Genomic DNA, 16,063 nt, shown 5'->3' on the forward strand with positions numbered 1-16,063 from the left:
CAAGAATTGGGGGTGAAAGTCTCGTCAGAGGCATGGGAGGATATTTGGGAGAATGTATAGAAGATTTCAATTTGTAATAGGACGCAGGCTATTCAATTGAAGATGCTCTACAGGGCTCATTTGCCAATGGAGCGGCTTGTGGAATGTAAGACAAAAGCATCCCCAATGTGCCCCAAATGTAAAAAAGATGTTGGCACTCTTACTTATGCTTGTGGTCATGCCACAAGTTTCGTAGATATTGGGGTGCCATAAAAAATGATTTGGAAGGGGTCTTGGGAACTGAGGTCAAGGTGGATCTGGTGTCCCCCCTCTTGCGTTTGCCAAATCTCCCGTCTTTGGATGCGGATGGGAAGAAACTGTTTAATATTCTTTCATTCTGAGTGAGGAAGAACATTCTAATGAGTTGGGTGTCGGAGAATCCACTGGGACTCTCGGGGAAACGTAGATTAGTTAAGGAGCACATCCCCCTGGACTTCCTTATGAGTATGGTGCACCAGAAAGCAGAACTGTTTTGTAGAACGTAGCGGCCCTTTCTGTATTATATAGACGCAGACTTGTCAGCTATATTGGTCAGGAGCTTTGTGTAGTCGTGGGAGCTGTGTCCGGCAGTCCAGGGGCCTCTGAGAGGAAGAATTCTGAACAAATACGGGTATACCTGCTGATGCTCCCTGTGGTGGGGAACTTTGGCAGGAGTGCGGTAACAACTGAATGTAATTTAATTTACCTTGATTCAACTTGGTTTAATTTAGTTTGTTTTAGTTATTTATTGAATTGTAGTTTTCGTAGGTTTTTTAATCTCTTGTCAGTGGTTTGTGGAGTAGAGTAGTAGTTTGTTTACTATTATTGTCGTTATACTATAAGGTTGTTATACTGTTTTGTAGTGATTTTGTAATTTTGTAAAAAATTTCAAATTTTTTTCAAAAAATTTCCAAACTAAAGAAGCTAACTATTAAAACTTAAGTGAAATCGCACGACTAAATGAAACTCAAACTGGCAAATAGTAAATAAATCTCTCAACTCAGCTGCAGTAATCAGTTTAATAACCTTTATTGTTTTATTAAGTGCAGATACAATTTCTAACTAGCTTAGTGCATATAGGCCTAGTAGTTTTAGTAACATTTACTAATTTAAAAGACAAAAGGACTAACACCTCTTAATTATGCAAGCAGATCGGATGAACACTCTTAATCCCATCAGCAGTAGCAGCCAGCATTTCGCACGTTTTAACCCATCTCCTGTTTCCCAGGACAGAACCCTTCACACTTTTGTGTACGATAGATAAAATAATGTAACGCCATAGTGGAATTTTAATATAAGTAAGAACTGTGCATAAAGGGGCTCTTGTAATAACTGTATTTCAGGATTCTTTTGCAGCCTCGAACTTGTACTGTGAATGCTGAATAAAAGAGGCTTTTTTTGCCACTCACTGATTCCAGTCATTATTTGAACACAATCCCATACCCTCGTGGATGACTGTTCGATTTTGTGTCACCATTTTGAAAAAGAGCAGGAGAGTTATCATGGCCAATATTGAACTCTCCATCAACTTGACAAAAACAAATTTATCATATTGCTTAAGGAGATTTACTGTATGCAAACTGGTATCAAGTTCCTTCCATTGCAGCAGTGACTACATTTAAATTAGTTATTGCACGTAAAGTATTTAGCCATCCGGTTGTTATGAAAGATGCTGTATAAGAGATAGTGAAAATTGGTAAATTCATATGAGGTCTGTGCAAAATAATCATTCATTCATTCATTGACACTCTGAACGATGTACCTTGCAATCTGCAAACCCTCATGCTTACTCAGTCAAGAAGGAATGAGGTGAATCTGCTTTTATGGATGGAGAGTTTCAGTGACATGTCCATAGTGAATTGCAAACTGAAATGTTGCTTGTACAACAAGCTGCAGGTGGCTGACACACATCTCAAGAATCATAGGCACTTGGTAACTACAATTTTCACTTTGCCCTGCATTGAGTTTGTAGCTGGTTGCAGCAGCTGGCACATTTTAATCATGGCTTCTTTTTTAAAAGCCAGATCATCTCCTGGATTGGTCCTCTTTGATGTAGAATAATGTACAGCGGAAACTCAATTATCCGATGGGTGGGCACTACTTCATTCAGATAATCGATTATTCAGAAAATCGATTAAATACCTTTCCTCTGGGGCTTGGAGTTTTAAAGTCTGCTCCCTATTCAGGAGCCCGCAGCAGTGCACAGCGCGTGAAATCCCACCCTCAACACCACCCCCGCCCCCAGCACAAAGCACGCAATCACCACCCCACCCCCTAGGACAAAACACGCAATCACCACCCCACCCCCTAGCACAATGCACTTGAGCCCCCGCCCCCAACACTCCTCCCCCCCCCCCCCCCCATTCACCTTCGACCCCTCTCCGGTGCATCCGGACTACACACCAACAACAAGACTGCTGCTGTCTTTTGGGGGGGGGGGGAGGCGGGGGGGTAGAGAGTCTCCAAATAGCACACAGGTACACACACGCAGCCACAGCCACACGTGCAACCTTTTACTGCAAATTTTTGACAGGTTCCATGTTTGCCCTGTACAGACAATGTTGGAGAGTTTATTCCTGGGGAGAGTGGGTGGAGGGGATGGGGTACACCCCTCTGTATAACTCCAGGAAAAGTGTGGAGAGAGAGAGGGCGGGAGGTCAGCCATTTGGAAACGGTGCCTGTTTAATCATTGTAAACAAAAGGCGCGATCACTGCTGGAAACACGTCTTTGATGTAATGTTTCTATCAGGACCTCGAGATCTTCAGATAATCCGATTTTCAGATAATTGGTATTCGGATAATTGAAGTTTCCCTGTAGTTCCCAAAAGACCCTCTGTAGACATGGCTTCCTGCTTCAGAGGTCCTCACCGTAATTCCACGTTAGACAATAGACAGTAGGTGCAGGAGTAGGCCATTCTGCCCTTCGAGCCTGTACCACCATTCAATCTGATCATCCTTAATCAGTATTCTGTTCCTGCCTTATCTCCATAACCCTTGATTCCACTATCCTCGAGAGCTCTATCCAAATCTTTCTTAAATGAATCCAGAGACTGGGCCTCCACTGCCCTCTGGGGCAGAGCATTCCACACATCTACCACTCTCTGGGTGAAGAAGTTTCTCCTCATGTCTGTCCTAAATGGTCTACCCCGTATTTTTAGCATCTGAACCTGCCCTGCCTTGCTTTCCTGGTCTCTGCGTAAGCAGTTTTTTCCAGCAGAAGTTTGTACAGAAGTTCACTGTGGCTTTTCCAGCCTCTATTAGGATTGCAAAGTTTTTGTTGTCACGACTGTATAGATTTGGCACCTCCTTTAACATTCAGTTTGTTCATATATCTTTCTTACAAGTTTGTGAACTCTGGAATACACTCAGAGGTGTAATGGCAAAATATAAATTTTTTAAAAATCGTTTTGAGATAATAGAGGAGATAAATTGCTTAAACAGCGTTACAGTGTTGATAGGAGAAAGTGAGGACTGCAGATGCTGGAGATCAGAGCTGAAAATGTAGTGCTGGAAAAGCACAGCAGGTCAGGCAGCATCCAAGGAGCAGGAGAATCGACGTTTCGGGCATGAGCCCTTCTTCATGAATTCGGACATGAGCCCTCCTTCAACGATTCCTGAAGAAGGGCTCATGGCCGAAACGTCGGTTCTCCTGCTCCTTGGTTGCTGCCTGACCTGCTCCACTCTTAGTATTGATAGTAGACAATGGCAAGATTACTTTGTTTTAACCTTCTTCACAGAAGAAGAACATTTGATGTTAAAAATTTAGTCTCTTTGGATATTTGTTAGTCAAGCAGAGAAACTTGCAGTTATGAGTATCTAAAAGTTTTCTAACAGATTTATGAGATTAGCCAGGCTTAGATGAGTTTCATTGAGAATATTAAACAAAATAGTTAAGAAAATTGGGATATCTTTCTTGTAATCTTGCAAAGGCTTCATTTCTTGAGAAGGTTAATGCCAGCAGTTCAAAAGATTATACCATAAATTAGAAAGGCGAACATTGAATAGATTTATATGTCATTGAATTTAATGTCCAATTGAAAGTTGCTCAAGCCCAGTATACTCAGAAAAGTAAGCAAACACTGAACATTTGAGGACAATTCATTAAAGTCACTGTGTATTGTGAAAGGGAGTTAATGTCAAAATACATACTTGTTTCTGAAGAAATGGATTTGATTAAACTAATAGCTTTTCCTTTATGCTCCTTCCTTGTATTTCTGACTAATCTGATCTATTTCACAGGGGAAAGGGAAGAATGAATTTTCCCAGTGTTATTTTGGACCACAGAAACAATTCAAAGTTGTTAAGCTGTCACCAGCCACTGGATACAGATTTAAGTTAGCAGCCATAAATGAACTTGGGATGAGGTGAGTGCATTTCAAAAGATAGACATGATTTTCATATACTATTAATAGTCTGTAATCAGTGTTAAGTACTGGTCCAAACTTGGCCTGAACAGTAATGTGCTAATAAGATCAAAAATCAATCCTTTGGATGATTAATCAGAACTGAATATACAGAGTAGAATAGATGCTTGGAGATAGTCTGTGTTAGGACTGGAAAATTGTAAATAAGTGAAATCTAAGGGGATGTGAACAATTAACAGCAATTAGCTCAATAAGAAAGTAAACTTCTTGTTATCTTCAGATGCAGGTAGGAGAGGGCCAAAAACTGATCTGCAGAAATGAAACTTTACATTTTCTTAAACCACACCCCCCGCCCCTTCTCTTTCCCACGTTTGATTAAAAAAGAAGACCCATACTTGTATTGATCCTCTCCCAAAGTGAGGTGTGTGCATCTTGGCTGTAGATGTAGTTGAAGGATATTTGCTGGCAACTGCTGAAAAATTCCAAAATGGCATTCCACGCATTGATCCTTCTCATTCTGTAAATAGATCAAAAGATATTCCCACTGGAACTAATTCCAGGTTGTGGCATAGGGTATAGAATCTGCAAAACAATTGCCATGAAGAGCCAGAAGAATCCTTCAGGCAGCTGCACATTTTTTAAAAAAAAAGGTGTGTTGTGGGATCAGCAAGATTTTATGACTAGTTCTGTACATTTGCCTTTGTATGCAAGTTAGGATCTAGCAACTCTTGAAATTCCTCATCCATAGCCACACGTTGTCTCAGTGGTTAGCACTGCTGCCTCACTGCGTCATTGACTCAGGTTCAATTCCACCCTTGGACAACTGACTGTGTGTGGAGTGTGCACGTTCTCCCTGTGACAACACTGTAGGGGTTCTATGACTCTATAAGTTTAATTATGATCTATGGAATTGGGAATCAGAGTCAAGAGCTAACATGAACCTTTCCTCTTTTTCTGTTATCCCTAGGCTGGTGTCCACTTATATACCCAACAGATAAAAATTAAACTGAAGTTGTGCTACAAGGTCGTCATCATTCATGATCTGGATGAAATTGATTAATCCATGTTCTAAATTCGTTATATGTAGATTAATCAAAACATTGTGCGTTAACTACCCTTATTGTTTCTTATGTATTGTATCAGAGTGAATTCTGATTTACAATTTTACATAATTCAAACAAAGCAAGCAGTCCAATAATTACATGTCTGCCCTTTATGACCAGAGTTGTGAAACTTGAAAGGGTTCAGAAAAGATTTACAAGCATGTTGCCAGGGTTAGAGGATTTGAGGTATAGGGAGAGGTTGAATAGGCTAGAGCTGTTTTCCCTGGAACATTGGAGGCTGAGGGGTGACTTTATAGAGGTTTATAAAATCATGAGGGGCATGGATAGGATAAATAGGGAAAGACTTTTCCCTGGGGTGAGGGAGTCCAGAACTAGAGGGCATAGGTTTAGGGTGAGAGGGGAAAGATATCAAAGAGATTGAAGGGTCAACGTTTTCACGCATGAGCTGCCAAAGGAAGTGGTAGAAGCTGGTACAATTACAACATTTAAAAGGCATCTGGATAGGTATATGAATAGGAAGGGTTTGGAGGGATTTGGGCCACATGCTGTCACCTGGGACTAGACTGGGTTGGGATATTTGGCCGGCTTGGGCGAGTTGGACTGAAGGGTCTGTTTCCATGCTGTACATCTCTATGACTCTATATAGCCTGTTCCAAGGCCACCTGCTACTTGCGTTTGGAAGACGCATGTGTTACTTCCAAATGAGGAGAATAAAAATTCCTTGATCTTTCAATAGCATGGTTTTTTCTTACACCACCAGTGCATTCAGTAAATGTCACCAGCAGTATTATAGATTGTGAGAAAGCATAGCATAAATGTAAAAGCAAAATTATTCTCTTCCATTCTGGCTCTATCCCTTTTCAAATATATTTCTCCTGACATTTTTATGTCTATCACTTGTGCTCAAACGCATCTCAAAACAAGGATCATGTAAATTGATGTGATTGGATATTTTGAAAATGCCTTTTTAAGTAAGGACAGATGAGGTCAGTGGTCAGTTTACTTATTAATTACTGGACAGGATTTATATCAGGGAGCAATGTCGCTAATAATGTCTTCATGGTTCAACACTTGCTCCATTCTAACACGCTTAAAACAATTACGAGATAAGAAATTTAAAAATGGGTAATTTTTTAAGGACAGAGTTTTAAGAGATTTTTCTTAGTCTGAGGGTTATGTAACTTTGGAACATTATGCTTCAGAAGGTAGTGGGGACAGGTTCATTAAATATTTTTAGTTAGAGGAGTGGACATGATCTATATGGACATCAGTATGGTGTTCGACAAGGTTTCTCATGGTAAACTGATTAGCAAGGTTAGATCACCTGGAATACAAGGAGATCTAGCCATTTGGATATATAACTGGCTCCACGGTAGAATAAAGGGTGGTGGTGGAGCGTTGCTTTTCAGTCTGGAGGCCTTTAACCAGCGATGTGCCACAAGGATCGATGCTGGGTCAATTGCTTTTCATCATTTGTATAAATGCTATGGATGTGAATATAAAAGGTACGGTAAATTTGAGGTGTAGTGAATAGCGAAGAGTACAGTGGGATCTTGATTAGATGGGTCAGTGTGCCAAGGAGTGGCAGATGAAGTTTCATTTAAATAGCTATGAGGTGCTGCATTTTGGAAAGGCAGTTCAGGGCAGGACTTACGTACTTAACAGTAAGGTCCTGGAGAGTGTTGCTGAACAACGAGACCTCGGAGTGCAGGTTCATAGTTCCTTGCAAGTAGAGGAGCTGGAAGACTGGTTAGTGAAGAAGGCGTTTGTTATGCTTGCCTTTATTGGTCAGTGAATTGAGTCCAGGAGTTTGGAGGTAATGTTGCGGCTGTACAGGACATTGGTTAGGCCACTTTTGGAATATTGTGTGCAGTTCTGGTCTCCATGCTATAGAAAGGATATTGTGAAACTTGAAAGGATTCAGAAAAGATTTGCAAGAATGTTGCCAGGGTTGGAGGGTTTAAGCTACAGGGAGAGTCTAAATAGGCTGGGGATATTTTCTCTGGAGGACTAGAGGCTGAGGGGTGACCTTGTAGAGGTTTATATTAGATTACTTACGGTGTGGAAACAGGCCCTTCGGTCCAACAAGTCCACACCGACCCGCCGAAGCGTTCCCACCCAGACCCATTCCCCTATGTTTATCCCTACACCTGACACTACGGACAATTTAGCATGGCCAATTCACCTAACCTGCACGTTTTTGGACTGTAGGAGGAAACCGGAGCACCGGAGGAAACTCACGCAGACATGGGGAGAATGTGCAAACTCCACACAGGCAGTTGCCTGAGGTGGGAATTGAACCCGGGTCTCTGGCACTGTGAGGCAGCAGTGCTAACCACTGTGCCACCGTTTATAAGATCATAAGGGGCAGGAATAGGGTGAATAACCAAGGTCTCTTCCCTGGGGTGGCTGAGTCCAGAACTAGAGGGCATAAGTTTAAGGTGAGAGTGGAAAGATTTAAAAAGGATGTAAGGGGCAACTTCTCCACGCAGAGGGTGGTGCATGTATGGAATGAGCTGCCAGAGGAAATGGTGGAGGTTGGTACAATTACAACATTTTAAAAACATCTAGATGAATAGGAAAGGTTTTGGAGGGATAAGGACCAAATGCTGGCAAATGGAACTAGATTAATTTAGGATATTTGGTCAACATGGAGTTGGACCGTAGGGTCTATGTCCATGCTGTACAGCTCTATGATTCCATGTATGAAATCTTGTAACAGGGAAATCAAGAGTTATCGGTCAGGGGTGGATGGGAATGTGGAATCTGAAACTTAAACAGATCAGTCATGACCTTATTGAAGGTGGGACTATCTTTAAGGGCGGCACGGTGGCACAGTGGTTAGCAGTGCCTCACAGCATCAGAGACCCGGGTTCAATTCCTGCCTCAGGCGACTGTGTCTCCCTGTGTCTGCGTGAGTTTCCTCCGGGTGCTCTGGTTTCCTCCCACAATCCAAAAACGTGCAGGTTAGGTGAATTGGCCATGCTAAATTGCCAGGGGTGCAGGGGGAAATGTAGGGGAATGGGTCTGGATGGGTGCGCTCAGCGGGTCGGTGTGGACTTGTTGGGCCAAAAGGCCTGTTTCCACACTGTAATAATCTAATCTAATCTAAGTAATCTAATCTAAATGATTATGTCTGTTACTGTTTTGTATGTTTGTATGAAATGCTTTTAACCCGGCCAGAAATTTAGAGAGACATCAAATGCCAAATAGTTATGATGTGTACTGTTAAAAATGTAATACTTTCCCCAACAGTGATTTCAGTGAAGAGGTGTTTTTCTACACAACTGGCAGTGTCCCTCCAACACCAACAAGTCCTCAGCTTGTTAAAGCAGGCGTCACATGGCTGTCATTATATTGGAACAAGCCTTCAGGAACCTTATCTGATGAAGGCATCAGTTATATTTTAGAAATGGAAGATGAAACATCAGTAAGTTGATTATTTATCATCGGACACTTCTGGAGAAATTCAGGTCTGGCAAAATTTGTGAGGAGAGAAACAGGGTTAATGGTTTGAGTCCAATATGACTATAGCAGACTTGAAATGTGAACTCTGTCCCTGTCTCCATGGACACTGACAGACTTGCTGAGTTTCTCCAGCACTTGGTGATAGTTTCAGATATTCGACATCTGCCGGACTTGCTTTTATTTGATTGCTTATCATACCTGAACGAAGGTAGCTTGGTGAGGTGTTCTTTTACCAATTGGGACTCACTTCAAACTTAAACCTAAATAGAATAAAGATTCCTCCCCTCTGGCATGGAAGCTTAACTATTCAAATATATAGTGATTAGAACAGAAATTTCCTAGTGAGAAGGAAAAAAAAATCTCACTGCAACCTTTTCAAACTTTGGAGCCAGTACTCCACTTATGATGTAAAGACCCAGTTGTGTCATATGTAAGTGGTTACCCCTGAAGTTATTTGTTGTCTGGGCCTCTGCTTTATTCTAGCCACTGAGGGCTGAGATCTCAGCTTGTCTGTTCCCATAAGCAATTGTAACTTCTGTGCTTTGAGTACTGACAGCAAAGTAAAGAGAACAAATTAGATGTGACAAGAACTGGATTGTATTCTGTTGTAGAACTAATCCCTTTGGAACAAATTCTGCCAAAGTAAATGGAAGTTGTGCAATATCTCTTGGGATAACTTGAGGATGACACTGGGTGATAAAAATGTTCTTAATTACCATTTGTTTCACCTTGAGCAAAAAATTCATCTAAGTCCTCCCACATCAACCCAGAGAATAACCCCACTTGGGTTAGAGAATAACATTTTGGACTTTATCATATTGTACCAACAAATAACTGGTCGTTCATGAACTGTTTTCTAATCCTGAGTATTTGTCTCTTGTACCAGAAGCACACTTCGATCAAAACGTTCAAACTCTATGCCAAAATAGAACATTGTCAAATCTCTACTCTAAGAGACTATGTTTAATGAACTAGCTTTTGTTTCTCATAAATTATTGTGACTATCTAAAACTTTTCCTTTAGGGATATGGATTTAAACCAAAATATGATGGTGAGGATCTTGCATGTACAATTAAAAACCTTCGAAGAAAAAGTACGTATAAATTCAGGGTAAGTATGTTGGAAAGATTTATGTTCTTAGTTGATTTGTAGAGAATTAATAACTTCTGCTCCTGCTTATAGCAACTCCTACCAGGAGATTTGTTGTCAAGGTACATTGTTCTTCTGTTTTGCAATATTCCCTCACATCCTAAATGATGGGTATAACTGAAAATCATAATCATTAAGCAATGTACACTTATAATGAAATATTAAATGATGATGTTGAATGCAGGATATTTTTGTTGACTATTTATAACAGAAACAACTGAAATCAGTTTTTTTGCTGAGCAAATTGAATAAGGCAGATACTATTTATAAAATTTATATTAGGCAATGTTTGAGCAGCTGTGTTAGAGCATTCAGTCTTATGGAGATGTCAATACATTTGACATATTAGTAGGCTTCATAACATATCACCTTAAACTGCCATTAGAAATATAGTCAGCATTTACCATAATAAGGAACAAGTTACAAGTCTAGCTTCTTGACATCACTCTGAAGCTGCTTTTGCTTAGCTACATTGGGTTTTTGCTTAGCTACATTGCTTACTGACGAACATAAATGCCTGATTCTATAAAGTAAAGGAAATTAAAAAAGGAAAATACCAGTTGGTGAAAACATGTTTGATGGCCTATAATCAACTTTTACCAGTGTTTGCTGCCCTTTGCTGTTTCTTAGCTCCACTGTCTTCCCTTGATTTTCCGATGTGAGATCCCTCTCGCTGTATCTATTGCATCATTTATTGAAGGTGCTGCCACGTGTCATTTTCTTTTTGCTTATCATCCTTAATGGTGAACACCCTTGAGCATTCAATTCCCATCCATGGTCACCCTGCAGTTACACCTGTCATGTCAAATGATCATATTTGATTACTTCCTTTTGCACCATTAATTCTTCTACCTTATTGAAAATCTTGCATCCATCCAAGCAGACTGCTTTTAATTCTGTTGTCGTCTTATTTTTGCAACTACTAGTCTTATCAGTTCCCTTATTGCTAGCTTGATATTTTGCCTTGTTCTATCTCATTAATATATTGCAACTTCCCTCAGTTGATCCAGCACTGAAACTATTTAATATTATTTGGTTTTTGAAGCACTGTATAGTGCAGGTTTGGAGACATTGGGAGATTTTGCTAGCTACTTTGCACACCAGATCACCAACTACTACTTGGAAACATACTGAGAAGGTGTCAATTGCATTTCTTGAGGAGTTAATGGGAAGTAGCAATGGGAAAAATGGAAATTCTGTGCAAATTGGACCTACCTGGTAACAGATTAAAAAACAGCATTGCCATTGATTCTCCTCAGCCTTGGATTATAGATGTGCCAGGGTGAGACTGCTTAAAATATATGGACTCTTGACACAAGAATGTGGGAAATTTTGGGTAATAATTTTAAAAGATACTTTGAGGAAGGATTAAATTCATACTTCACCGTACAGGTGACTCATTGAGCCAGCACTGGTTTTTATTTCTACACATTGTGCAATTTCTGGAGACTGAAAATCCAAGAGAAAATTTACTTCAGTATTTCTAAAGATATCCTAAAGCAGAAGAATATAACATAAGTAAAAACATTCTCAAATGAAATGCCCCCTAATGTAACTGGTTAAATGCCAGGCTTTGTCCCTTTGGTCATTTGATGTAATGTTGTATGTTATAGGTAATTGCTTACAATTCAGAAGGGAAGAGCAACCCTGGTGAAGTCATGGAGTTTACCACCTATCCAGACAAACCTGGATCACCATCTAAACCTTCGGTGAAGGGGAAAATTCATGCTCACAATTTTAAAATTATCTGGGGTATGATGCTTACTCAGATTAACTATACATAATAACTAATTCCATCAGATACAGTGGAACCTTGAATATCCACCAAAAGAGAATGGGCCTTTTTGGCTATAATTAAATCTCCATATCAACCAACCTAATTCCTTTTCAGCTGTTCTACCATATGGTGGTCTGCTTTCTACTAACAAGATCACATCCAGTGGAGCACTTGATCTGTTGGTTGTCTCAACCCATTTGTGATGTCGTTGCCCCTTTAATAAGGTTATGTTGTCCTTGGCTTCTTTCAAGAGGGATCATAAAGGCAGACGTGCCAATTTGTCTGGAAATACTTAATTAGAACAATGGCAGGGGATTGGCCAGTTCTCCGAAATCAGGTTTTTTTTCTAGCTTGGATTAGAGTGGTGTTGGAAAAGCACAGCAGTTCATACAGCATCCAAGTAGCAGAAAAATCTGTCTGAACTGCTGTGCTTTTCCAGCACCACTCTAATCCAGAATCTGGTTTCCAGCATCTGCAGTAATTGTTTTTACCTTTTTTTCTAGCTTGGTTTGTTTTAGCAAGCAGTCAGAAAGTACTGGGGATCTAGAGAAGAGGTTCCATTCTTTAACAGAAGTTTCTTGCCTGAACTTTCTCTATGAAACCTGTCCTGCCTTTAAGAACCTGTGTTTGAATTTACCTTTTATGTTTATGCGATGTTGCAGAAATTTGAACTGCTTCATTAAGTTGTTGTAAAGTCGGTGGGATATCAAATAAGTTGTTGTTCTAAATTCTGTCATCTTTTGTTCGTTTTTCATCCGTAGTATTTAGATTATGTTTTGTTTAAAGCTGAGTGATTTGATCAGCTGCATCATTCCTGGAGTATCCACTCTGCATCTGTCTTAAAAAAAGTTAGAATCTGGGCTACCTTAAAATGTTTTGAGGGGGTCTGGCCTGGTCTGTAACAGATTACCAAGTTCTTCAGAATCTCCAGGGGTTGCAGGACAGCCTGAGCAGGGTGAAAAACTGGACCTGGTGTACAGGGCCTTCCTGGTCAGAAATATAGGCGGGGTGATGTCGGATTCACAGGACAGCCAGGAAAGCCGGGCCTTCCTGGAATTAATGGAAGACCAGGACCGATTGGACCAATGGGTCCTGAAAGTCACGCGGGCTCTTGTGGCATGCTTGGTCCAGAAGGTCCACCAGATCTGCAAAAATTGGAATTCCAGGGCATCTTGGTGAGATTGGACCCACTGGAGAACCTGGTATTTCAGGAAAACCTGTGACCCTGGACCAAATGGAGCACCAGGCACACCTGTACCTCCAGGTCCACAGGGTCCATCTGATACACCAGGGGCAGATGTAATGTGGATATTACAGCAGTGCTGCAGCTGGTCAAACCACTCAGCTTTAAACAAAACAATTTATTTAAACACTCTGAATGAAAAACTAGCAAAAGAAAACAGAATTTAAAATAGCAACTTATTTGATAACCCAGCTGACTCTATTGCAACTTAATGAAGCTGTTCCTGCAACATCCCATAAACACACCCCTTGGCAAAAGGTAAATTCACATACAAGTTCTTACAGGCAGTGGAAGTTTCAGAGAGAAAGTTCAGGCAAGAAACATCTGTTGAAAGATGGAACCTCTTCACTGTAGCTGCTTCTGTAGATCCGCAGCAGTTTTTGACTGCCTGCTAAAACAAACCAAACTAGAAAAAGAAATCCTGAACTGGGGGAACTGACCAGTCCCCTGCCATTGTTCTATTTAACCATTTTCAGGCAAATCGATACCTCTGCCTTGACAAAGCCACTTGAAAAAAGTCACGGATAACATAACCTTGTTAAAGGGGCAGCAGCGTTACACGTTACACTGACTTAGAACTTCATACTGGCCTTCTCAAGGCCTGAATGATCTGGTCAGATTACTCTACTGACACTGTCTGCAATTTCTCAAATGAGAACTGACCGCATGTAGTACATGGAGTAGCATCAACATGAAATCATCCCAGAGAGCTGTAGTCTTTAAAATTAAAATAGAGCTTGCCTATTTAAAGTGTTGCTGAATAGAGAATGTTTTCGAAATGTAATGCCAGGTATTTAAATAATTAATTGCTGCAAGAGCTGACAGGATTGTTCAAAGTGTAGTCATTCTCCTACAATTGTTCTTCCCTTTAGGATTGTGTCATAGAAGATGCACATTTATTAGGCTTTGAGTCACTGACAAGTTCCAAAGGTTGAAGTTGCTTGAAATGCATGGGGAGATTGAGTATGGAAGATTATTGACAAATTAACTTTTCCAGATGCAATTGGTCTTTATGATAGGTGTGGACGAGTGCAGATGGAGCACTGCTTAATGGGGAGTTACAGCCCAGTGGTATTATAGCTGGATTGTTCATTCAGAGACACAGGTAATGTTCTGGGGATCCAGGTTCAAATTCCACCACGGCAGATGGAATTCAATAAAAATCTAGAATTAAGAGTCTAATTGTGATTGAGTAGTCCATTGTCTACTGTCATAAAAATATTTCTGGTTCACTAATGTCCTTTAGGAAGACAAACTGCCTCCTTATCTGGTCTGGTCTTATATGACTCCAGACCCACAGCAATGAGGTTGACTCTTAACTGCCCTCGGGGTAATTAGGGATGGACAGTAAATGCTGGTCCAGCCAGCGATGCCCTCATCCTGTAAATGAATATTTAGGAAAAAAAATGAATGAACAGAAAGGTTGTTAACCACTGCTCATTGAATTCAACCATTTATGTCACTGCCACTTTTTTCTTGAAAGATCTCCAGTTAGTATCACTCTTCTGTTCCTTTCCCATAGCCTCTGTAAAAATTTCAGTGTTTCATATTTATTGTACTCCCTTTTGAAAGGGAGGTTATGGTGAAGTGATGACCTAATGGTAGTATTACTGGACTGTTTCTGTTGGGGACCCGGGTTCAAATCCTGCCATGGCAGATGGTGGAATTTGAATTAAATTTTAAAAATTAAAATTATTGAATTAAGAACCTAATTAAGACCTCAAATCCAATGTCAATTGTTGAAAAAGCACATCTATTTCACTAAGGTCCTTTAGGAAATGAAACAGCCATCCTGTACCTGATCTGGCATATGTGTAACTGCAAACCCACAGCCATGTGGTTAACTTTTAACTGCAATCTGCCACTTAGGGATTAGTAATAAATGCTGTCCTAGCCAGAGACATCTTCATGCTGTATCAATTTCTAAAAATGTATCAAATCTGCTCCTACACTCTCCATCATCACAGATAATTGAGGTTCCACTGTATATGAAATCAACTACAAAAGATGGAAAATACACTCAGTGCTATCAAATTCTTTTAACAAACCCAGTTTTCTAAGTTTGTGTGCTTACAAAATTAGGTGTCTGATCTTGTCATCATTAGTTCACTTCTTCTCTTCCAGATCCACCTAAGGACAATGGAGGATCAGCAATTACAAAGTATGTGGTTGAGATGTCAGTCGGTGCTAATGGTAAGACATTGTCAAATACAGCAAAAGGTTTTCTTCGAACTTGTGTTTTGGCATATGTGTTTGATTTGGTTCACATATCAAGCGCCTCAGGAATACTTGTTAATGGTGATGCAGATGCATTGTCTATGAAGAGGGGGAGATGGTGACACAGTGTGATGGATCTGTGTGTCGGTATATATCTGAATATATACATCTGTCTCAGAAAGGAACTGTACTGCATATATATTTAGTACTGATGAAGACAACATGTGATGTTATTTTCTTTATCATAATTTTGAACGTAAAATTAAACATCAGAGTGGAAGTTTTCTGCCTACATAGTCCTAAAGCATTTAGTTTGAGTGGATAATTTTTCCATAACATTGTAGAACTGATTTACTTAACGCAGAGCACAAATAAACATTACCACCAATATTTCAGCTAGTAGATGTAGAATGAAGCCTGAAAAAGACAAAGTGTTTATTACTAAATGATGCTAAATGTAGTTTGGTTTGTTGCACATCAGCTCCTGGTTCTAACTCTGGGCTTGTGATGTGGTGAAAAACATAGGAGGCAATGTTTCAAGGCAAAGAAAACCCTGGTTTTATTAAAACAAGCAAAATTGAAAATATATACAATAGTTGGAAAAAAGAATATTTCAAAAATCCCAGTGTTATGGATCAAGCAAAGTTGACTTCTGACAGCTAACTCTCACCCCTGTTAACCCTTGCAACCCTGACTTGGTATTGTGGTTTTAAAGTTACAGAGAGCTGTTACTTACTGTGTGTTTGGGGGAGACCGTGAGCGC

At 40.2% G+C, this 16,063-nt stretch overlaps 1 protein-coding gene across 5 annotated transcripts in view; it reads left to right on the forward strand.

The window, feature by feature from the left end:
• The window catches only part of fndc3a (fibronectin type III domain containing 3A), a 218,447-nt gene that overhangs the window by 150,493 nt on the left and 51,891 nt on the right, over positions 1–16,063 (forward strand). For all 5 annotated transcript variants that reach the window (XM_060833376.1, XM_060833378.1, XM_060833374.1 and 2 more), the window contains 5 exons: positions 4,258–4,382; positions 8,702–8,876; positions 9,938–10,024; positions 11,677–11,815; positions 15,208–15,276. In XM_060833376.1, coding sequence (XP_060689359.1) covers positions 4,258–4,382; positions 8,702–8,876; positions 9,938–10,024; positions 11,677–11,815; positions 15,208–15,276 — 595 coding nt within the window. The remainder of the gene's footprint in view (positions 1–4,257; positions 4,383–8,701; positions 8,877–9,937; positions 10,025–11,676; positions 11,816–15,207; positions 15,277–16,063) is intronic.

Source organism: Hemiscyllium ocellatum, chromosome 12, assembly GCF_020745735.1.
Source record: "Hemiscyllium ocellatum isolate sHemOce1 chromosome 12, sHemOce1.pat.X.cur, whole genome shotgun sequence".
Classification (NCBI taxonomy): Eukaryota; Metazoa; Chordata; class Chondrichthyes; order Orectolobiformes; family Hemiscylliidae; genus Hemiscyllium; species Hemiscyllium ocellatum.